The 23,888-nt window shown below is 47.3% G+C and overlaps 1 protein-coding gene across 2 annotated transcripts in view; it reads left to right on the forward strand.

Annotated features, from left to right (window-relative positions):
* The window catches only part of Dock8 (dedicator of cytokinesis 8), a 212,403-nt gene extending 190,204 nt beyond the window's left edge, over positions 1 to 22,199 (forward strand). For both annotated transcript variants that reach the window (XM_042262086.2, XM_076561526.1), the window contains 9 exons: positions 1,132 to 1,275; positions 2,615 to 2,746; positions 3,163 to 3,297; positions 4,648 to 4,737; positions 8,963 to 9,199; positions 12,699 to 12,842; positions 14,025 to 14,131; positions 20,207 to 20,377; positions 20,800 to 22,199. In XM_042262086.2, coding sequence (XP_042118020.2) covers positions 1,132 to 1,275; positions 2,615 to 2,746; positions 3,163 to 3,297; positions 4,648 to 4,737; positions 8,963 to 9,199; positions 12,699 to 12,842; positions 14,025 to 14,131; positions 20,207 to 20,377; positions 20,800 to 20,860 — 1,221 coding nt within the window. In that variant the 3' untranslated portion in view covers positions 20,861 to 22,199. The remainder of the gene's footprint in view (positions 1 to 1,131; positions 1,276 to 2,614; positions 2,747 to 3,162; positions 3,298 to 4,647; positions 4,738 to 8,962; positions 9,200 to 12,698; positions 12,843 to 14,024; positions 14,132 to 20,206; positions 20,378 to 20,799) is intronic.
* Positions 22,200 to 23,888: the final 1,689 nt, after the last annotated feature.

Genomic DNA, 23,888 nt, shown 5'->3' on the forward strand with positions numbered 1-23,888 from the left:
GAGTGTTATCATTGTTGAGTTATGCCTGCTACGTGCACAGCAGGAGGAAGGGGGGACCTGTGCGCTGTTTGCAGTTCCTGAACAATGAAGGTTTCTCACTTCTTCTGTACACCAGTCTCACTTCTTCCATAGCTGTAAGCCAAGAATGGCTCCTGGCCTTTCAGAAACGGTAAAGTCACAGCCAGGATCAGAGCTCGGATGAGACAAATAGGGGCACATACAACACAAAATGTAAAGAGAAACTCACTCTCAAAATCCAGCAAGTCCCAAATCAGCAATTCCCTGACCCTGAACACGAGTGCTTCCTCAAGTTTTGTGCCCTGGGTTTCTCATTTGAGCCAACCCATCCATAGACATTGCATTCCCTGGGAAGAGGCTCCAATGTCTATGGTTTATATAAAGGAAGAACACATAACAGCAAAATGTGTGTGAGGCATGCAGCTTTTCCTGAACCACATAAAAGCTTCTGGCAGGGCAGTGGTGGCACATGCCTTTAATCCCAGCACTCAGGAGGCAGAGGCAGAAGGATCTCCATGAGTTTGAGGCCAGCCTAATGTACAGAGTAAGTTCCAGGACAACCAGGGCTACACAGGGAAACCCTGTCTACAAAATAAAAAAAAAAAAAATCTGTAAAGAAAGATGGAAGACAAACTAGTCCATTAATTTCATATGTAATAATGTGATTATTTATCTCAAAGTCAAGACAAGCAGTAGCAGCACACTTTGGCAGAACTCCCAAAAGTCAAAGGTTCATGAGCTAGCAAAACGGGACTCCATTCCCTGCTCTCTGGCCTTGGTCTTGAAACCCAAGGCCCTCCTTATATGTCCCTTAGGGTTATCGCACTCACAGTGAGGTTGTTTCAGCTAAACTGTTGTTATAGTAAGGGAAGTGTGCTTTCTAGAAATTCCTTCATGGTTAAAAATTGTGGAGTTTGATGACAAGTTTGCTCAGTGTGACCTTTCAAAATGAATAGCCACCAGAAGCTCATGTGGATGGATTGCAGAGACCCGCTGGGATCGCCGCCCAGTGAAGGACGCAGAGCGTGGCTTCTTCATCCTACAGTCTGGGTTTTGTGGGCCCTTATTTATCAGGTCCCCTGTTCCCTGGGCTCATGCTGGGTTCTCTTACAGAATATTTCTTCCAATGTGCTTGAGGAGTCTGCAGTCTCTGACGACACCTTGTCGCCTGACGAGGATGGCGTGTGCTCTGGGCGGTACTTCACCGAGAGTGGCCTGGTGGGCCTCCTGGAGCAGGCTGCCGAGCTCTTCAGCACGGTCAGTGGCCTTCCTCACACTCAGCAGGGCATGCACGACAGGGCTGGGCCTGGCTGGATGCTCCTGGCTAGACGAGCCATGACTTTGATGTCCACAGATTGCATCAGCTCTCCGAGGGAGGAGATTTCATCGTGGACGTACTCTTATTGCCACTGTGTGCTCATTGGCCAGGAGCAGTTTCCCAGTATTATTTCCATTTAATAGGGTGGCAGCTAAGCCACAGAGAGGCGAAACGACTTGCCCAGGGTTACACAATCAGGGATGAGGCATATTCCTACTCCCTCATTTTCCCTCACAGAAAAACACAGGGGAGGAGGCACTGAGGAGCAGGCAGGGATCCATGACATCTTCTCTCTGACACTCAACTGGTCTCCAAGACCTGTCCAGACCGAGGCAGCTCAGAGAGGCGGGATGGTGAAAGCCGCAGAGCTATCCCTTAGTAGCCTGATCTAGAGCTGACTCCTAGTAAGAGAAAAAGCATAAAAAAATGACCACAGTTGAGGTGGAGGTGGGAAGCCACTCATAGATTTCCATTTTAACCATTGCCCTCTCTCCCCACAGTGAAGCCAAGTAAATCGAATACTTCATTTAGATGACCCCATTCTGTTTTCCTGTCTGGCTTATTTTTTATTTTCTACTCTTCACCTCCAAAATTCCTCCTTATACTTTCTATGTATTTGAATTATTGGGTTCACTGCCTTTATTTTCCTATCTTTGTTTTCTATTTTAGAAACCAGAAAATATGGGGTTGGGGATTTAGCTCAGTGGTAGAGCACTTTCCTAGCAAGTGCAAGGCCCTGGGTTTGGTCCTCAGCTCTGGAGAAAAAAAAGAGAGAAACCAAAAAATAGTTTTTAAATTAATTTTTAGTGATTGTACAAAACTAGCTTCCTTATTACATTTTCCAATATACATATTGTACTTTGCCCATATTCACACACACACACACACACACACACACACACACACACACACACACACACACACCATACACCATGTATCCTTTAGTTTCCTGAAATCCTAGATAAAATCAATTGGTTAGAACCCCGTTAGCTCCCTTGAGGTCCTGCATCTGGTTAGAGGAGAACCACAAGCCCACCTCTCCGAGCCCCTTACTACCTGTGCCGTCTTCTCCCCTGTCTTCAGTGTGTGGACAGCCACCTCCCTGGCTAGCATCACCATTCAGGACCTCTTAGCAAGGTGCCTGGTCTCCAAAGATGCCCAGACAGTCGTGGATTCTGTAAAACACTAGGATGCTCCCCTGCATGCTGTTTGCGTAATTAACTCTGGTTCTTCTTCTTCTTAAATTTCCAGTGCATTAAATAATCTCCTCTTTCCCAGGGAGGCTTGTATGAGACAGTTAATGAAGTCTACAAGCTGGTCATCCCCATCCTGGAAGCACATAGAGATTTCCGGAAGCTGACCTCCACTCATGACAAACTGCAGAAGGCCTTTGACAACATCATCAACAAGGTAGCTGGGATGAGCCTGGCCTGTAGGTTCTGTCAGCTGGTGTCAGGTGACCCTGCCCTCGAGATGCTCCACTGGCTTCCTGGCTAAAGATTTCCCTTGAGTTCATCAGTGCTGTAACTCTGAATCAAACAAGGAAGGTCCAGGAATACAATGTGACAGGTTGAATTGCTTTATAGCTAGAAAATGTGAGAATTTTAAAAATTCAGTTCAATGAAGCCCCGGGAGTTTTTCATGGGATTTCTTTTGTAATCATTTCTGGGGTTTATTATGTAAATATTAAATCTGCTCAACAGAGGGGTTCCCCTTAATGTCAGCTGTGGGAATAAAATGTTTGCAGCCCAATAACCAATCCTTTTAGCCAAGGGGTTCACCAGTAGCGACACAGCTAAAGAGAGCTTCCCTTTCCTCTGTAACAGGACCATAAGAGGATGTTTGGAACTTACTTCCGAGTTGGTTTCTACGGATCCAGATTTGGGGATTTGGATGAGCAGGAATTTGTGTACAAGGAGCCGGCCATTACAAAGCTTCCTGAGATCTCACATAGGCTGGAGGTGAGAAAGTGCTGCTATATCCTTGACCTTGTACATTCCCAAAAGCAAGATAGGATGTATCTTTTTTTTTTTTTTAATGTGCTCATTACAACCTCTATATAAATTTTCTACATTGCATTTGTAGTATGAAGGTAGTAGGCAAGATTGTGAGCACCACAAGACTTGGACAGTTTTCTCTTGAATCCTATGTTTGTTTTACAAAGTTTAAAATTTAAATCTCAATAGTGATTTTCAAGACTGTGTAAAATTCAGTCAGCATCCATGCTTACTTATAGCCCCTCCCACACATTACCAATCTGTGTACCAACAGGCATTGGTCATGCCCTCCCACACATTACCAATCTGTGTACCAACAGGCATTGGTCATGCCCTCCCACACATTACCAATATGTACCAACAGGCATTGGTCATGGTGCTTTTTGATGTGAAGGTTTTCATCTTGATTTGCAAGCAATCTCACCAAACTCCAGAGTCATTCCCTTCCCCCTCAGTGGTGAGGCTGTCCTTAAGTGTCCCTAAAAACACAGTCTACTCTGACCCAAAGCAATTGGAACGTAGCTACGGCCAGCCCCAGCTCCAACCTGGCAGCTACTCTATGAAACAGAAGACAGTACTAGGTTCACAAAGGACAGAGCAAAAAGGAACAGCAGAGAGAAAAGCCAGGAAAACAGAAGCAGAAATTGAGAGGAACAAGGAAGAGCCTTCTCGGGCTGAGAGACCAGGATCCTGTGGAGAGCTGACATTCAGCCAGAGAGTCCCCGAGCAGGCTGCCATAATGCTGCTTTGACTGTCTCCTCTTATGACTGTAAAGCTTAGAGACTTGTGTTGCCCAATCGTTCCTCAGGCTGCCAAATAAGGCGAGAGGAGTCAGCTCCGAGAAGCTGTGGCCTAGTCAGGTTGGGCGGTTGGCCAAAGTCATTCACCTCGAGACAAGGAAAACTAGCCGTTGGCCCAGACTCTTAACTCCCTAATATTGTGTCCTCTACTTAAAATTAGAAGCATGTATCTCGTCTCCTTGCGCACTTGGCTTGCCTCATTATGGGAAGCCTGGCGACCTCCAAATGTCCAGGGTGCAAAATGCAAGAAGTAAATACTGCCCTACCCAAGGAGCTGCCTCCAGAAATGTGATAGCATTGGCTGAATTTGAGACCTTGCATCTGTATTGTGGGGAGGCTTGGGTACTGGAGTGTGCAGAACATCTTATACTTTTATTTCTGTCTCAGGAAGTGCTTAAGTTTGCTTCTTAGCTCAGAGGGACCATCAATAATCAACAAATTCTGCCTTGTACTGGTTCCAAAGAGTTGCATGCTTTCCAAATGAATTTATATACTCTTGGCCTCTCTTCCCTAGGGATTTTATGGCCAATGTTTTGGTGCAGAGTTTGTGGAAGTGATAAAAGACTCCACTCCTGTGGATAAAACCAAGTTGGATCCTAACAAGGTATGGAGAAAATATACTAAAAAACAACCACCAGACTCTACCCTGAAAACACAAAATGGCCTTCTGTGTCCAGACTCTCCCAGTCCTTCAAATGCAACCATGTTTTGTTCTGTTTGGGGGTATGTGCGTGTGCACACACATGTGTGAGTGGGGTATATGCTCGTGTGGGTACACGCTCCCATACATGCCCACATGTGGAAGCCAGAGGTTAGCATCAAGTGTCTTTCTCTATCATGTACCACCTTATTTTTCTACCTGGAGTTCCCTGTTTGGCCTTTAAACACCAGGGTCTACCCATCTCTACCACCTTCCCCATCCCCAGCACTGAGGACACACATGCATGATGCAATGTCTCACTTGGCCTTTTTGTTTTGTTTTGTTTTTCGAGACAGGGTTTCTCTGTGTAGCCCTGGCTGTCCTGGACCAGGCTGTGTAGACCAGGCTGGCCTCGAACTCACAGAGATCCACCTGCCTCTGCCTCCTGAGCACTGGCATTAAAGGCATGTATCACCATGCCCGGCTCACACTTGGCTTTTTTCGACTTGTTTGGTTTGTTTTTTAAGACAGGGTTTCTCTGTGTAGTTTTGGTGCCTGTCCTGGATCTCACTCTGTAGACCAGGCTGGCCTCGAACCCACAGAGATCCACCTGGCTCTACCTCTTGAGTGCTGGGATTAAAGGCATGCGCCACCACCGCCCAGCTGCACTTGGCTTTTTATGTGGGTGCTGGTGACCTGAACACATGGTTCTTATGCTTATACAGCGAGCACTTTACCCCCTGAACCACCTCCTCAGCCCATTTAGATTTGAGACAGGATTTTGCTATGTAGCCCAGGCTGGCCTTGAATTCGATGTTCTACTGCCTCAGCCTCCCTGGTGATAGGATTTGCAGGGCATGTAAACATCACGCCAGCCAGCAGACAATCATTCCCCCTCCTCCAGGGTTTAATTACAGATTGATCAGGTCTTTTAAAAAACAGACTCAGACTGTGCTCAGGATGTAAAATAAATAACTTTTTAAACAGCTAGTCAGTGCTGAGGTGCATGTCTTTAAATCCAGCACTCAGGAAGCAGAGGGAGGCAGATCTCTGTGAGTTCAAGGCTAGCCTGATCTATAGAGTGAGTTCTAGGACAGCCAGGACTATACTGAGAAACCCTGTCTCAGAAAACCAAAAAAAAAAAAAAAAAAAAAAAGCATGCTCAAAAACAAAAATTATAATAGGAGCTATTTAATTTTAAGAATGGCGGGAAGAAGTCACACTATACAACAGGGAGGTTTATGAGGGGAGGGAAGAAACCTGGGGATAGGAGCAGAGAAAGAAAGAGACCGGAGGCATACAAGACCCACCTCTTATAAGGAAACGGTAGCAAATGCACACAGCAGGTGCTCTTAGTGGCTGCAGCTGAGGATATATCCTGTCAGGACCCTGAGGGCAGGCCAGTGCAGATGCCTAAATGCTAAGAGCTATTATTTATTAAACACCAGCTGTATGTTTAAATCATTTCCTGTCATCCTCCAGCAGCCCTTAGGAATAGGTTTGCTTGTTTCTATTTTATAACTAAGGAAATGGAGGCTTGGAAAAGTTTAACAACTTTCTAAGATGGTTGTTAATGGTGGAGCCTCTGCTCCACCATGAGGTCCGATACCCAACCCACATTCTTCTTAATCACTGTGACTCATTAGTGCATTTCTATAAAATGTTTAAACTTTCAACTTAAAAATATGTTTTAAAATTCCAACTTCTGGGGTCTGGAGAGATGGTTCAGCAGTGAAGAGAGCTTCCTGCTTTTCCAAAGGACTCAGGATTGGTTCCCTGCACCCACAATAGGAGGCTCACAACAGTCTGAAACTGCAGCTGCATGGCATCCCGCTCCCTCTTCTGGCCTCCAAGGGTGCATGCACAACTGTGACATACAAACATACACATAAATTGTGCGTGTTGTCTAAAAGCTTCAGCAGTGACTGGCTGACAGTGTTTAGTGGCATCATTCTTTAGGTTTCTTACCTTCTGGCCATGAGTAGGATTGCTACGGTATTGGAGGAAGGATCAAGGGGTGTAGACTTTGCTCCACACCAAGATGTTGCCTGTCCCACCTCTGAGCTGATAGTACTGTGCAATTCGGATGCTGACAGCTCCCATGGAACATGGACTTCACCAGTTCAAGACTGCCTGTGTTTCAAACATGAGCCTCAAGTGGGGCTCCCATACGTCTCACACCACCCATACTTCTCTCTGGCTGCAAGTGTAGGAGTTCTCATGCCACCCTTGGGTTAGAGCATTCACCAGGATGAGCTCAAGGACTCAAAACAGTACGATATTCTGATTGTAGTTATACAGTAATGGATACATGGAGTGTAAGGCCAGGAGGAAGGGCGGATTCTGTGCCCTCTCCATGTGGGTCCCCGAGGTCTGTCTTCAGGATTGCAAAAAGATGATACCGATAGGGAGGAATTGGCCAACTACAAGTTTTTCTCCATTTGTTGGAACACTCACTCATTTGAGAGACATTCCCTAGCTGAGGCCTGAAAGCAATCATTATGATAAGCATTGAACAGGAATGTTTGGAGTCCTTGGAAGATAGGACTGGCTGTGTGCCCACAGTAATCTGAGCACAGCCCAAGTGACCTTCCCAATGTCAGGGCCTTTCCCCTCTTTTAAAATTCCCATGGTAGATTGTGAACTTGGAATAAGAGTCCTAACTCAGAGTCCCACCCAGATCTCATTATTCTAAAGCATGATTTACAGTGTGAGGTCACTAACCCACCCTCCTCTCTGGATGGCTGTCTCAGCCTGCATTCATGGCTCATTTCCATTCTTCTTCCTCGTGTCTTTAAAGAACTTAGTCATTAACAAGCACCCTTTTCCAGTGTGTGTGTGTGTGTGTGTGTGTGTGTGTGTGTGTGTGTGTGTGTGTAATTCACTGGTATGTAGTTGAGTGCATTTTGACACACACATAACCTCTACCTTGACAGTCAGGGTAGAAAACCATCCTGTCACTCTGAAATGTTTCCCCGGCTCTTCTGTCACCACACTCTGCTTTCAGCCCTTAGTGGTCACCAAGCTAGAGTCCCCAAGTCTGTATAGATTGTCCTCTCTGGAGCGTGGACACGTGGGAGCATGCAGCCCTGTGAGGCTGACTTCTTTCACTAGCATAGCCCACTTAAGACTCACCGTGTTGGACTACTTCCTTCCTTTTCATGCCATGTTGACGAATACACTTTGCTTGGGATCTCCACTAGAGGGACATTTGGGCAGTTCCTAGTTGTTTGTTATGAACAATATTGCTCTGATTCGGGCTGATTATTACTTTTCATTTTCTTGATGTCATGTGACTCTCCTGAGGAGTCTGTTTCTGTTCACCTCATATAGTGAGGGAAAGAGCAGATCAAAGAAAGGGTTCTGTTCAGGTCTAACTTGGCAATGAGTTTATTGGTGTTATTTAGAGGAGCATGGGCTCTCATAGTCGACTGCACCACCAGGAAATCCTCTGTGCAATTTATGGACAGCTACTCCACCAGAGAAACTCCTCCTCTCTGTGGCTGTTTGCAGCTTCATCTCTGGGGAGGAGCGTGGCCAACAGAGGGGAGTAGTGGACATAGGGAGGGAGGGGCTCCAGCAGCCCACCCTCTTCCTGCATGTGGGTGGTCACAGCTGCTCTGATTCAAGACAGCAATAAGTACATCCAATCCAAGAAAAGCCCCCCACAAACACGTGGGTACGTACACACATGGAGTGGGGTTCTTGGATTGGTGTCATTTAGTTGCATACAGAGCTTTGGCTTATAGAGTAGGCATGCATCTTACACTCCCCAGTGCTCATTTGAACATTCCAGCTGCTCCATCCTAGCACACATGTGGTTCTATGCATTTTCTGAGTGTAAGCATTTGCACTGCCTGATTAGCAGGTCTTCATCAGGGCCACTCAGTAAGGAAGGTTTGCCTCCCTGGAACAGCAGATGGATGGATGCCTTTGCTGTGCTAGAGGAGGAAGCAGGTAGACCTCACTCTTCCCTGAAGCACACTCCCTTCCACAGTCTCAAGAGCCTTTCTTTGCCCGGGGTGGAGAAGAGAAGGGCAGATTCTGAGTTCTGGCCTGAGGCATTCAGCACTGGTGGTTTTCTGATTGGAAAGGAGTGTTGTCCTCTGTCCCAGCATGCCCTTCCAAGGCGCCATACATCTCCTTGACTGGATGGCTCTCTCTTCCTTCTTCTCACCTCTTCCTCCAGGCCTACATACAGATCACTTTTGTGGAGCCTTACTTTGATGAGTATGAGATGAAAGACAGGGTGACCTACTTCGAGAAGAATTTCAACCTTCGGAGGTTCATGTACACCACCCCCTTCACTCTGGAGGGACGGCCCCGGGGAGAGCTGCATGAGCAACATCGCAGGAATACTGTGCTCACCACCATGCACGCCTTCCCCTACATCAAGACCAGGATCCGAGTCATCCAGAAGGAGGAGGTAATGCACCTGAGGGGAGTGGCCACCCCTGAAAGAGTGGGTCTGGGTCATCTCTGAGACCCCACACCAGCTCTCCCTCAAGAGACTGAAGGGGACCTTGAAGAAAAAAAGAAAAAGAAAAAGGCTGGTAATCCCAGTACTGAGGAGACAGGCAGGTGCATTGCTGTGAGTTCAAGGCCAGCCTTATCTACGTAACAAGTTACAAGCCAACCAGGACTATGTAGTGAGATCCAACATGTGCCAAGCCTGGGAGTGCATGCCTATAATCCCAACACTCCAGAGGCTGAGGCAAGAGTGACTTGAGTTAGGTAGCATTCTGGGTTGCATAGCAAGTCTAAAGCAACCTAAACTATGTAGCAAGAGCTTGTCTGAATAAGCCAAGGGCTGGATGTGCAGTTCAGTGGTAGGTCAGTTATCTAGCATGTGCAAAGACGCCCTTGAAAACTAGTCTCTCACACTCATGGGGCCAAGGAATCCCATTCAGTTAGTTACACCTTTCAAAACAATACTTCATATTAAATATTTAACTCTTTAATATAGCGTAGTTTCATATTTTACATATAATATGTAATATTTACACATAAAACACATTTAAATATTTTATGTATTTGCTACTTTGTATATTACATATGATATTTATATATAAATATATAAAATAATTTAAATCTATTTATAGTATATTATATATTTGTTATGTTAGTTAATATTTATAAATTATATGATGTATTTATGATATGTATATTTTATATATTTATATATAATATAGCATAACTCTTTCTATAGATGGTTACATATTTAATTACAGTGTCATCTCTTTCCATTTTAATTATAAACTTATATAAGATGTCTATACAGTTGGCCCTTCATATTCCCAGGTTTTGTATCCACGGAGTCAGCCAACCATGAATTAGCATTTTGAAGGGAAAGTTTACATCTATAAAGGATTTGTATGACCTTCTATCCTTGTCATTTTCCCCTAAAGAATATGGTAAAGCACCTGGCTGCACGGCCTTTGCAGCCATCGGATGTGGAGGCTCTGACACTCCACTGTATGTTTCTCACTGCTGTGACCAAGTGCCTGATGGAAACAACTGAGGGGAAGATTTCCTGTAGCTCACAGTGTTCCAAGTCCCATACATGCATCATGGTGAAGAAGGCCTACCGAGCCACTCAGTACACACCACAGTGAGCAGGAAGCAGACAGTGAGGCTTACAGGAAGGGGTCAAGGAAAAATAACAGCCCCCCAAGGGCATGCTCGCACAGACCTACATCACCCAGCCAAGCCTAGCCTCTGCACTTCATATCATACCTCCTGTCATCAATTCATCAAGAGATTCACCCACTGGTTATGTAGATTTCCATGGGAAACCAGGCCCCCAGTACGTGATGCTGTGGGTGTACTTCATGTTCAAAACACTGAACATCCTCAAATTTCAGTGTGGTTGGAGAGAGTGGTTCCCAGAACCAACTTTCCATGGAGAGATGAATGACTGTACTTAAATTTTAAATATTTTGTGCAATGTTAGGTACTAAATTCAGGGCCTTGTGCTTGCTAGGTGGACACTGCACACTTCACCCCAGCCTTCTGTTGGAAAAAAAAAAAAGTATGTACCTAAAGGCTGTAGGTATTTCAGGCATTATTGTAGTCTTAGTTACTGGAGAGGGAACCACAGACAAGCCGCCCCCCTGAGGTGGTGTTCTATGTGGGAAAGGCACAGATGAGGCAGGCATATCAACCTGACTTCAGGCTCCAGATTCTTCATGTGGCTGTGCACAAAGTATTTGGCTCCAATTTCTTAATAAAAATGTTGGCAAGAAAGACCTTATGTATTTTGGAAGATTTAACCCATTTTAATAGAATCCATCACAAACATTCCATTTTTCCTTTAAATCCCTATAAGCTAATTCACATCCCATCTCTTTATATGGGACTGCAGCCTTCTCTAGTTCGTGGCTTGACTGGTCACAACAACATTGTCTGTTGTATAAACCACACCCAGTTTTCAGTTTGTTTTCCATGATGCAGAATGAAGCCTTACAAATCCTTGTTAACTGACGTGTGAGCAGATAGCTTCTGGATGTTGATGAGAGCCTAGCCCAAAGCCTTTTACAGTTGTCTTGAGTATACCTAATATGACAGGAATTTTTATAGCCACTCACTTTCATGACATCTTGCCCAAGCATTCCGCTTGATCTTCATAGAAACAACTCTTTCTTTCCACACCCTTAGTTCATCAGTTTATGTGTTATTCATTAAAATAACAAGTGTAACAGGCCTAATCAAGTCAGTGAGCAAGGAGAAGACTTGCAACCAACCGCTTCTCAGGGCAGGAGCTGCATGGGCTGAACTGGCTGGAGAGCAGCCATCTAGACCACCATTGAGAGCTGCAGCTTCCTCAGAGAGGAATACTCACAGAGGGCAGAGGAGCCTGCCCTGGAGGCCGTCAACAGAAAGGAGGCTTCGTAGGTATCTAGTGTGGTTCTCACTGCTTTGGACTTTTGAACAGTAAGATATTCTCGGCACGACACAGAGACACATTGTCTACAAGTGTCCCTGTAGCCACATGCAGTTCCCTAGAACTCCTCTGTGCTTTCCATTGCTTGGGCTGGGTAACAAAGTGCCATGGACTGGGTGGCTTAACCAACAGAAATGTATTGTCTCGACAGTTCCAGTTCAAAGTCAAAGGCTTGGCCGGTTGGTTCCTTGTGAGGGCTGAGGGAGAATCTGTCCCAGGCCTGTCCGCTGGGCTTGTCAAAGGCCATCTTCCCCCAGGGCCACTCACATCATTTGTCCTCTGTACACACTTGTGTCCTCATCTCCTAAGGATGCCAATTATACGAATTAGGTCCACCCTATTAAACGCACTTTAACTTTATTACCTACAAACGAGGTCACCGTCTGAGCCCCTGGAGGTCAGGACTTTCATATGTGGATCTGGGGGAGACAGGAAGGCCCCTACCCCAAACCAGCAGAACTTAGCAACTAGATGGGTCCTGAAGAAAATGCTCTTCACCAGGGGTCACCACCAGGGTGAGTTGGAAAGGGCCCAGATGATGCCAAAAACTTCCGTGGTGATGGGAAAGAAGATCTTGGCTGCTGAGCTTTCTCCTTGTAACTTGTTCAATAATAGATAAGGAAGCCCAACCAGATAGAAAGAACATGGGCTTTGAAGAGAGGCATAATCGTGATCAGATTTGTACCTTAACACTTAATACACTTTGCGTTACTTACTTGATCTTATAAATCCCCCCTTTACTGTAGAGTAGGAAGAACAGGAGGGTGTTTAAAGGAGAGACACATTTACGATGCTGAACATGTAGATGCTCAAGAAATGGCAAGCCCACCTCTCTATGTGACCTGTTCAGATGATTCCAAAGGGCCCGGAGAATCCTTCCTTAGCTGCTTCTCCAAATCCAGGTGGCCTCCCTGCCAGGGTTCCAGGTTTGCCGGGGTCTGGGGGAGCCCGTGACCTCACTGTACTGTTGTCTTCTGTTCAGTTCGTGTTGACCCCCATTGAAGTTGCCATTGAAGATATGAAGAAGAAGACCCTGCAGTTAGCAGTGGCCACTCACCAGGAGCCCCCAGATGCGAAGATGCTGCAGATGGTACTGCAAGGCTCTGTGGGGGCCACTGTAAACCAGGTAAGCAGGCTTCCCTACCGGTGGCTCGGCTGGGCTCATCCTTTGTTCATGAGGTCTACACCCTTCTTAGGACTTGATGATCAGGCCACATGTCATCCTCCCAAAGAAAATCTGGACAGGAGTGGACTGTATTTAAGGGATGCCATTCTCTCAGAGTCTCTAATCTGGGACCAGATCTAGCCATGTGACCCAGAACTGGAGTCCTGCTGGAGAGAGCTGACGTGTGTCCAGCATAGGCAGAGCTATGTGCAGGGCTTGGGACTAATCTGAGAATGTGAATATGGCGAAGGAAAGGCCCAGAGCATCTACCTCCTTCCCTAGCTACCAGGTATACCCAGCAGAGCAAGAGCCTTGCCAACCGGGACTGACCCGGGACTGTGTTCTTGGGCCAACTAAAAAGGTCGGTGCTTCTTACTCCTGTGAGAACCGTTACACATGAGTTAAGCGTGGAACGAAGCCTGTCTCAGATGGAGAGACACACAGCGTGGTTAGTACCTTGTGTCTAGTGGGCTCCTTGATATTAGTTCTCCACACCGTCACACTCAACAACTCACCAGCCATCGTCCTTCGCAGCCAGCCCCTTCTCCATTTGAGGGTCCCCTGCAGAAGTTCTCAGTGCACTCAACATAAAGGGACCAGAGGTGTCAGACAGGAGAAAGATTATTGTATATCCAAGATTAGGAAAAAAAGTAGGACGTTTCTGCTCTTGTGAGTCCCAAGCCTGTGAAGAACACGGACGCTATTTGCTCTCACCACCATAGGCCACACATGGCCTGTGCATTTCTCTGGCTCAGACCAGGGCTTACACAAGATGGTTTCCTCCACTGGGGCTACCAGATAAGTACATGGGATTGGACAGACAGAGGCAGTCCTTGCATTAGAGGAGCCCCCACAGTACTTAGCCTTTGCTGCAGACATTACCTTGTGGTCTAAGGGGAAAGCTGTCGGGTTAGTATTTGGTTGAGAATATGCACTTACACTAGTCAGTATTCTCCTAAAACTCTGAGTCCTCCTCAGCAGTCAAGTTCCTGAGAAGTTCACCACCTCCCTAGGCCTTTTGTTTTCATGAAACAAGCTACAAAATTAACTGTTCAAACTAGGGAGCCCTCCGAGCATTCTCTCTCTCCCAAGTAATTTAATTTTCATTTCAGTATCTATATCGTGTTTCGCTCCCTCCACCAGGGACCGCTGGAGGTGGCCCAAGTGTTCTTGGCTGAAATTCCAGCTGACCCAAAGCTCTATCGACATCACAACAAGCTGAGGTTATGCTTCAAGGAGTTCATAATGCGGTAAGAAAGGAGGAGGTGGACACGGGCGGGGGGGGGGGGGGGGGGGGGGGGGCAGCGTGGGCACTGCTCAGCAATGCAGTGTTTGCCCAATGTGCATGAGGCCGTGGATGGCATCCCCACCACTACAAAACAGACTCCGGTTTAAGAACCCTGCCCGATGTGCAGGCGCGCGCGCGCACACACACACACACACACACACTGAAGCTCAAAGACCAGGGCAGTAGAGCAACCGTGCTTGGACTACCACTAAGAAACTAGCTCTTCGTGTGCAGAGTGCTTCACGGCCGCGGTTGCACCATGCCCCACAGTCATGTTGTAAGACAGGTGGTGTCTTCTTCACTTTACACATGAGGCATGTGAGCTTTGGAGATGGGAGATGAATTTACTGATGGCTGCCACTTGGCAGCAGAAGAGCTGAGTCGCAGAAGGTCTTCCGGATCTTGGCCATTCCTATTCTGTCTGTGCTGGTAGTGACTGGCACAATTAAGTCAAAGCTGTTTGCATTAATAGTATCACTATTTGCATATAATAGTAGTATTAACCACATTAATAATGTGGTTCTGCAAATCGTACAGTGACTTACCTTAGAAACCTGAAACTAGGTGTTGCCTCAATTGGATAGACAAAGGGAAGGCTCTAAAACTGGGCCTTTGCAAAGAAGCCACGTCCACATGCGAGGCCGGCCTCAGCTGTGCTACTGACTTCTGTGCAGTAGCTGGTTCAGCCTCGACAGAAGATGGCCATTTGAGCAGGGCCGTGGGACCCCTGCAATGCAGATATGTACCTCTGGTCTCCAGTGGCCCTAAGAGAATGACGAAGAAGGGTATGATGCCACTTCACTTACAAGAGAGAAGCATAGGTACCAGTTGCCTTCACATCCAGAACCTTGGTGCCCTGTTTGAGTATAAGAATATTCTTGGAGGGCAGGTGAGGAGAATGGAAGCTGAAAGTTAGTTTGCCAAATTTAGTGAAAACCCAGTAGAAGGCTGCTATTGGGCGAAATTAAAGATACTGCCTTTATCATAAGCTTTCTGGAGAAATGCCCAACATTGCTGTGTCTAGAGAACACTTCTTCCTGCAATGAAGCACAGATGCTTGGAAATAGGTATATACAATAGATTGCATCTATTAATGTTGGGTTTCCTTTTTGATTGCAATTCTGCCATTATATACAAGGTACATTTTCTTTACTGCATAGTAGTTTGTTTGTTTGCTTTTGCTTTGTTGCCCTTGTACCAAGCCACATGGCTAAACGTAGATAAGAATTATGCTAGCTCAGTCAGTAGAGCATGAGACTCTTAATCTTAGGGTTGTGGTTCAAGCCCCACATTGGGTGCCATATGAAAAAAGAGGGTTCTCTCCCACTCAGCAGTTCCCAAATAACCACTCAGGGGCTTAATATTACTTATAAATGCTCAGCTGGTAGCTCAAGTTTATTGCTAACTAGCTCTTACACTTAAATTAACCCATAATTCTTATTCAAAGTCAGCGTTCTCTTAAAACACTATTCTTAGAAAGCTGAGGCAGGAGAATAGCTGTGAGTTTGCAGTTAGCCCTGATGGACATAGTGAGTTCAAGACCAGCCTAGGTAGCATAGCAAAACCTTCTAGTAGCAATGTCCTGGGAAACTAGGCTGTCGGCCCACCATCCTGACTGCTCCTGGCCTGCTGTGCAGACTTAAGGATGTCGTGGGTTCCAGGACTTCCCATACCTCTCTCTCTCTGTGTTTGTACACCAGGGTGGTACCTATCAAGTGCAGATTATGGTTCAGTAAGTCTGGAGTAGGGCCCAAGACTCTGACTTTTGTTTGTTTGTTTGTTTGTTTGGTTGGTTGGTTGGTTGGTTGGTTGGTTGGTTGGTTGGTTTGGGGATTTATTTTCTTGGTGGTTTTTGGCTTTTGGTTTTGGTTTTGGGTTTATTGTTGTTGTTGCTGCTGCTGCTGCTGCTGCGGTGGTGGTGGTGGTGGTGGTGGTAGTGGTGGTGGTTTTGGCAGGGTCTCACCCTGTAGCCCCAAGTTGATCTCTTGCTTGCAACCCCCCTGTCTCAGCCTCCCAAGCACTGGAATTTCAGGTATGAGTTACCATGCCTGGCTCCAGATTCTGCATTTCTGATGAGCCCTTGTTCTACTGCATTGAGAGCGGCAGCCTTTGGACAGAAGCTGCTGCAGCTGCTTGCTTGCCTCCTGTTCATGCTTCTCCCCCAGGACCCTCACACCTTAACTCCTCGGGCCATCCCTGTCGTCCTTGTCACTCAATTCTTTTGCCTTCCTGCTCTCAAAAAACCAAATGGGCTCCCAGAACCATTCTGAAAGAGCTGCCGGTGCCAGCTTACCACCTCACCCAGCACACTCTCTGCGAAGTCCCAGACAGGAAGGCCATCGGGAAACAACCCTGCTGGCCTCTACTGCCTTGTGACCTAACTAGTTAACCTCCCTTCTACTTCACTCCACACTGATGGAAGCAGCGGTGGCCCGTCAAACTGTACATTTAAAACGGCTGTTAGGACAGGTCAGTTACCCTCAACACAAGCAGTGGATGAAGGTTCTCCCTCCCAGGTGCTTGCTTTTCCAACCCCAATGAGGAAGTCGCTGCTCTCTGAGAACGTGACAACAGTGTCACGTGCTTTGCACTGGTGTGTCCTCTGCTTCCAGGTGGCAGAGGTGATGTCGCTGGAAGTCAGGTGTGGCCCCTGTTGGGCCTGTGTTTCAGTGAGCTCTATCTCCTCAGCTTCCCGGGAGGCTGATAGATAACCCCAGAGCTCCACGGTGACCCCAGGCCACCCTTCCCATGAGGACAGCTCTGTAGACTCGGTCCTGGCCAAGTCTGCAGTTGCTTCTCCTGCCCCAAGACAGTGGCTCCTGACTCAGCTGTAACTGATCAGACCCAGTCAGAAAGCCTGGCAGCCTGGCTTACAGCAGTCAGTACTCCCGGCCTCCTGGAGCTCTTCAGATGGCTGCCGTTGAGGACAAAGTCTTCTCGCTTAGTCTCTTCCTAAGAGGAAATGCCAGAAACGCTCAAAAGCCCAGACGGACAAATGCCACACTTGTCCCTTCTTCTCCCCAACTCACTAGACCATCATAAACACTACAGTATTTTCCGTATTTTCTCACTTATCTGATTGTTCTCATTCCTGCAAGGTCTTGGGGCTGGGGAGGTAGCTCAGTGGGTAAGAACACAAGTTGTGCAAGCATGAGACTTTTATGAGGGATCTGAGTTCAAATCCCTAGTACCCACATAAAAAGCCAGATGTCGCTGTGCGTGCACCTGGGACCCCAGCATAGGAATGGGGCAGAGACAGGATGGCTGTGGTTTGCTAGCCACCAGCCTAGTTCCAGGTTCAGTAAGAGACTCTATCTCAAAGAAAAATCCTGACGTCTTCCCCTGGCTTCTACATATGCACCTACACACACGTGTGCATACACATCACACATACAAACACAGCATATAAATATTGGGGCTGGAGAGATGGCATTTCTTGCTTTTGCAGAGGACCTAGGTTCGATTCCCAGCACCCATGTGTAGCTTACCACCATCCTTAAATCCAGTCCCAGGGGATCTGATGACCTCTTCTGACCTCCATGGTCCCATGAAGGCAAAACATTCACACACATAAAATAAAATAAATTTTAAAAAATTATAAATACTAAGTGATTCAGGGGGCTAGAAAGATGGTTCAGTAGTTAAATGTGTGTACGTTCTTTTTTAAGGAACCTGAGTTTGCTTCCCAGCACCCACATTAGGTGGTTCACAACTGCCTGCAACTCCAGCTCAAGGGAGATTCAACACCTCTGGCCTCTTTGCACTCAAGTTCACACACACACACACACACACACACACACACACACACACACACACACAGCTCTTTGCCCTTCCTCATCTCACCTGTAATGAGCAAGGAGAGAACTAAATTTGGTGCAGTGCGAGTCTCTGCTCTTCCAGCTCACCCTGTCCCATGCCTTGAACATGCTCTCTGTCCCCATGCTCTAGACTAGAGTTCTGGGTGGGAGGATCGCTGGGGCGGAGACTGAGTTAGAACGGTTGTGCTGTACTCATCCGGTCCAAAAGTCAGATAACCACAGGCTGAGGATTTTCCTTTGTGTTGATGCTCTGCAGTTCTCTGCAGTGGCGTGCGCTGGGATCTATTCTCTTTTCAGCTCTGGGCAGCTATCAGCCACTGCCGTTAGTTCTCCAGTGAGTCTGGCTTTACCTGTCTACTGAGGGCGTTCTAGCTCTGTGACTCCATTTCTAGAAGTTCTAACTCTTTTCTAGGACTGTTTGTCTTTTCATTTTCCTACTCTCTGTTGCTGTTTGTTAAGTTGTTTTGATGCTGGGTTTTCTGGCTACTCTTCCTCTTTTGTTTTATCTTACTTTGCTCTATTAGCTCTAATTCTTTTCCCTTTTTTAGACGGGGTCTTGCTGTGTAGACCTGGCTGCCCTCCAGCTCATGGAGATCCACCTGCCTCTGCCTCCCAAGAGCTAGGACTGAAGGTGTGCGTCACACCTGGCGTATGGCTTTTCTCCCCTCTCACACAGCAGTTTCCTCATTTTTTGCATCTACATTTTGGCTTCTAGTTCCTCTCATGAGTTCATCTTAGGTAGGAATTGCCCCTTGTGTGGGTGACTGAGCGCCCTAAGAAAGTGCGTGTCTGGCACAACTCTGTGTAGGTTTCTGATGCCTCAGGGTTTAAAGGACCAGGGGTGGTTCTTTTAATGCCTTGGAGAGGCAGTATGTGTGTGGTACAAGCCTCAGAAAAAAAGCCTTTCATTTCGCAAGACAGCTTTCCCATTAAAGGCCTGGTGCTGATAACTTTATATTGGGTAGCGTCTTTCTAAGCTTCTTTGTCCAAGTAAGGTAGCTTTCTTCAAGGCCCTGAGCTGAATGCCCAGGGCTTAGGCAGAACCCAGCAGTTCTGACTCACACATCTGAAGCAGGGCCTAACAGTCTGCTTTTTGCTTTTGTTTGGTTTGTTTTGGGTTTTTCTGTGTAACAGCCCTGGCTGTCCTAAACTCCCTTTGTAGATCAGGCTGGCCTTGAACTCACAGAGATCCACCTGCCTCTGTCTTGTAAGTGCTAGGATTAAAGGTGTGCGCCACCACTGCCCAGCCGCAGTCTGCTGTTTGAAAGCTCCGTGGGGATCTGATGGGCTACGAAGTCTGAAAACACTCTTGGTGGGGCTGCAGTGATGGCTCAGGGGGGTAAGAGCATGTGATGCACAAACACAAGGATCCGAGTTCAGATCCCAGCACTCAGGTAACAAGCAGGGTGTGGTCCCACACCTTCCCGTAACCCCAGCAGTGAAAGGATGAGGGGAGACTGGAGGATTGGCATCTCCATGGTTTACTGTGCTGCCAAGGAAAAATCATAAGCCCCAGGTTCAGGAAGAGACCTTGCCTCAAAGGAATGAGGCAGATGGTGATGGAGGAGGCTACCCAATGCCCTCCTTTGACCTCTGAGTGCTCGCACAGGCATGTGTACATCACACGTGTTTGCATACACCACACACACACACACACACACACACACACACACACACACACACACTAGAGGTTGTAGTTATAAACTTCACATCACAGTGACAAAAAAAAAAACTACCAGAAATAAAGATTTACTTGGCTCACAGTTTCTAGGGTTTCCGTCTGTGGTCAACTGGATCTATTTGACCTTCAAAAAGGCAGGACAGCATGGTGGGGCAAGGTGCGGGGGCATGTTTTAGAAGAGGCTGTTCATCTCACAGTAGCCAGGAAGTCAAGAAAAAGAGGTGAGGAGGCTACAGAGAAGACACACTCCCAAGGTCATCCCTTCAAGGACCCATTCCCTTCCTTGAGGTGCACCTCCTATTTCTCCCAATTGCCTATCAGAGTATGATGCTATAGACAGACTCCTCCAAAGCCCCATGATCCGATCACATCCCCAGAGCCTGTCAGCTGATAACCAGTGCTTGCACACCAGGCCTTGAGGAAACATTTTAGATACAGACCATAGCGGAGGTCCTCAAGAAGCGGACAACACACTGTTGTTCTCCAAGTCACTAAAATACAGACCCTGAGGGCATACAAGCTCCTTTCTCCACCTCAGGTGTGGCGAGGCCGTGGAGAAGAACAGGCGTCTCATCACAGCAGAGCAGCGGGAGTACCAGCAGGAGCTCAAGAAGAACTACAACAAGCTGAGGGACAGCCTCAGGCCCATGATCGAGCGGAAAATCCCAGAGCTCTACAAGCCCATATTCAGAATTGACAGTCAAAAGAGGTAAGAAGGGGCCAGGGCTTCCTCTCCCTGGGCATCAGAGGTCACGGGGGTGCCACAGATCTAGCTTGCTCAGCTGCTCCTGGCAGAAAGCCAAGACCCCACTGTGGATTAAGGGCCCGGAGTCAGGCTCCAGCCAGCCAACCTTTCCCCTGACCTCTCCCAATCCCTTGATATTGGCCTGGTACCAGTGCATTCCCAAGGCTACACAGTGTAGTTGGGGAGAGTGGTGTGTGTGTGTGTGTGTGTGTGTGTGTGTGTGTGTGTGTGTGTGTACAGTGTAAATGGGTCTCGGTTCCTCTTTTTATTTACAAAATTCACCAGGACCAATATCTTTCTGGTTCATAATTTCCCCACCCCTCTCTTTAAAAGCCCAATTAATTCTTCTGTGATCTCTCTCTCTCTCTCTCTCTCCTTAATTTCAGGGACTCCTTCCACAGATCTAGTTTCAGGAAATGTGAAACCCAGTTGTCACAGGGCAGCTGAGAAAAGCCACCTTTGCCTGTAGTGACTGAGGCCCTACTACCTGGAAGGACTCTCTGGTACGTCGACAGCAGCCGCCACCCAACACTGACTACCCAGCCCCTGCCCAGCCAGTGCTCTGGAAGCTCCAGGTCCATGACTGTGGAATGATACCCAAGTGTATTCTAGAACATCTTGGCCATGCCAGGGGCGGAGGTATAGTAGGTAAATCAGGAGTAACTGTATTTATTAAAGTATTTTCCTCAATGCTATACAAGCAAAGCCCAAGATGTTTCTGCTGAGTGGCCGGTCACTGTCCACCTATGATGTGACTTCTTCTGACCTATATTTGGATTTCTAAGATAAACTCAAATTGTGGAAGGAAGAGTGGACAACTGTCCTGCAGCCTATTCCAAGTGAATTTCACTCATCCCCTTGGTGGGAAGGAAAGACTAACTCCAGAAAAGTGGAACATTTTCCAGTATGTCTGTGATAGGACGCCTTGGAAGCCTCTCCCTCGTGATGGCTGGGAATCTGGGATCCATCGGCCTACGGCTTATCTGTTGCCCCGCCTACCTTGCTGGTCTGGGTGTCCTGTCACCTAGTTATCTCGGTGTCATTGCTTCTGTTAAGCTGAGTGAGGCCACCTGTGGGAGGGGACAGCTGTGGGAGACAGACAGCACAGGTTGTCCAGCCACATATCACTGATGGCGAATTCTCCAAAGGGGAGCAAGTCTCCCAGCACATTTTTTCTGATCTCCTAGATGCTTACTCTCACTTTCTCCTTTGCGGGGCATTTACCCACCAACCCCACAGTTTCCCAGAGTTTTCTGGAGTGAGAGCAGCAGGAAATATTAGATGGAAGGATTTAGATTGTGGAGATAAACAGAAAATACAGGATAGCCTCACCTATTCCAAGGAGCCCTGACTATCTCTGCCTCAGGGTATTTATAAAAACACCAAGGGGTGGAGCAAAAGACACCCCCCTACACCCCCAACACACACACACACACACACACACACACACACACACACACACACACACACACACACCTGGCACAGCCAAGTGCAGACCATCTCAGACACCTGCACTCGGGCCTATGGTCCTAATCATCCTCTCTATGCGGACCTGCTGGGTAAAGCCATGAGGAACCTGAAAACGGGCTTCCACACTCTTTTCTCTTCTCTGGGACAATGTGGATTTTTATAAGGGTGATAGCTCTGCCTTCATTTCAGAACACTGTGTTCTCTGCTACAAAAAAAAAAAAAAAAAAAATATTAACTTTGGATTCTTTTGACGATGTATGTTCAGAAAAAAGAGAAAGTTATTATTTGAGAATTAAATTATATATTTTTCCTACAACTCATGACCTTGACTAATACTAAAGATGGAATAAGAAGGACAAGCAAACTGCTTCCCTGTGCAACTGCTGTTTGTTACTTTGACAACTCAGAGTGCTTCGGAGACCACGGTCAGCGTGGCCTTGGTCAGCAGTGCCGTCCAGAGAAGCTTCTGTAATGCACCACCTAATCTCTCTGATCAGGATAGACTTCTCAGTCTCAAAGTGCTCGTTCGCACATCCATTGGGCATGCATTAACGCATATTCTTGAGGAAGACATTAAAAATTGAATAAGGCTTCCTGCTCTTATTTAAACAGTAGCATAAACAAAGACCTCGCTTGGCCCTTGATCTGAATATATATTTAAAGATGGAGTGGGGAAGAGAGGCATTTTAACATCCCAGACACAGCATAAATGAGCTGCTTTCTGAAGATGAGAATCCCTACATTCCATGAGAGCCCTTTTGTTTCGAGCAAGCCCTGGAGAAAAGCTGGGGGGGGGGCCGCGGGGGTGAGGGGGGCACTCCCGATCTGCTCCATCCTCTCTCCTTCAGGGGGCAGCTGTCACTGCACTGAAGGTTGTAACTGAATACTTGGATATACCTGACTTGGATTAATAACTAGACACCATGTTAGGCTGGGAACTCAACTTCTTTGGTCCTGTGCAAGAACAAAAGATGCTCTTAACTGCAGAGCAATCTCTGCAGCCCTGGAGGAGGACGTTTGTGGCATTGTCCTAACAACTGAATGTTTGTCACCTCGACTGTGTGCCCCTCGGGAACACACTGGCAGCAAGGGTTGGGGGGGGGCGGTGATTTTCAGATGTTATAACCTTGAAAGACGCAGAGGAAAAAACAGCTACCTCACCTCTGCCCCTCTCCAGCTCTTTTCTGCAAAGAGATAGCAAGCCAGATAAATGTCCTGTTACCCAACAAGCTCCTTGGGGTTAGTAGTGAGGCATTACCAAGTCTGCATGGGCACTGAAAGTCTTCCTACTGAGGAGCAGAACTCCTGGCTCCCTATTTTTCCACTCCGTCGTCCTGCCAAACCAGCCAACTCGCTTAGGACTCTGAGCTTTGGAAATTTTTCACTGTAAAAGGAACCCTCCTTTCGCCCTGAGGAAATCCAATGAGATGCCGAATGTATGAGAGCCAGTTTTGGAAACTCAAAAGTGCTACCCAATTACTCTACTTTAAACCGACACCTAGAGAAGGTTTAGACACCACCCCCACACGCTGCATCCGGTGCTGGCAACCTTCATCAAAGGTGCAGGCAGGACAGAGGCCTGACTTCCGAGAAAACAGATGCCTAGGCTGTTCCACTTGCCTTGCCAGTTTTCCCAGCCTGGCAAAGGCTAACGCGGTCCTCTGGGCAGAAGGAAGAAGGGTCATCAACAGAACTCAGAGGGTGCATACAGAACTGACCTGGAACCCAGACCCACTTGCACGCCTCCTGGCTCACAGCACGCTTCCATGCTCTCCCAGGAAGTAAATACACTGCTGCCTTGGCCCACCTGCATCCACCTGGGCTGGAAGCCGCCCCCTGAGGGAATCAAAGTCCACAGGCTTCCACTTGAAACAAAGCCACTGGCCGGCAGGGTTCCCAGTTAATAATAGGACCGAGAAAGTGAGGACTTGGCAGGCATGACGGATTTGCTATCATTAAGTAACATTGCTGGTCAGAAGCTGGGCTGGGCTCGGTCTGCAGCCCC

The sequence above is a fragment of the Peromyscus maniculatus genome, chromosome 1 (assembly GCF_049852395.1).
Source record: "Peromyscus maniculatus bairdii isolate BWxNUB_F1_BW_parent chromosome 1, HU_Pman_BW_mat_3.1, whole genome shotgun sequence".
In the NCBI taxonomy this organism is placed as follows: Eukaryota; Metazoa; Chordata; class Mammalia; order Rodentia; family Cricetidae; genus Peromyscus; species Peromyscus maniculatus.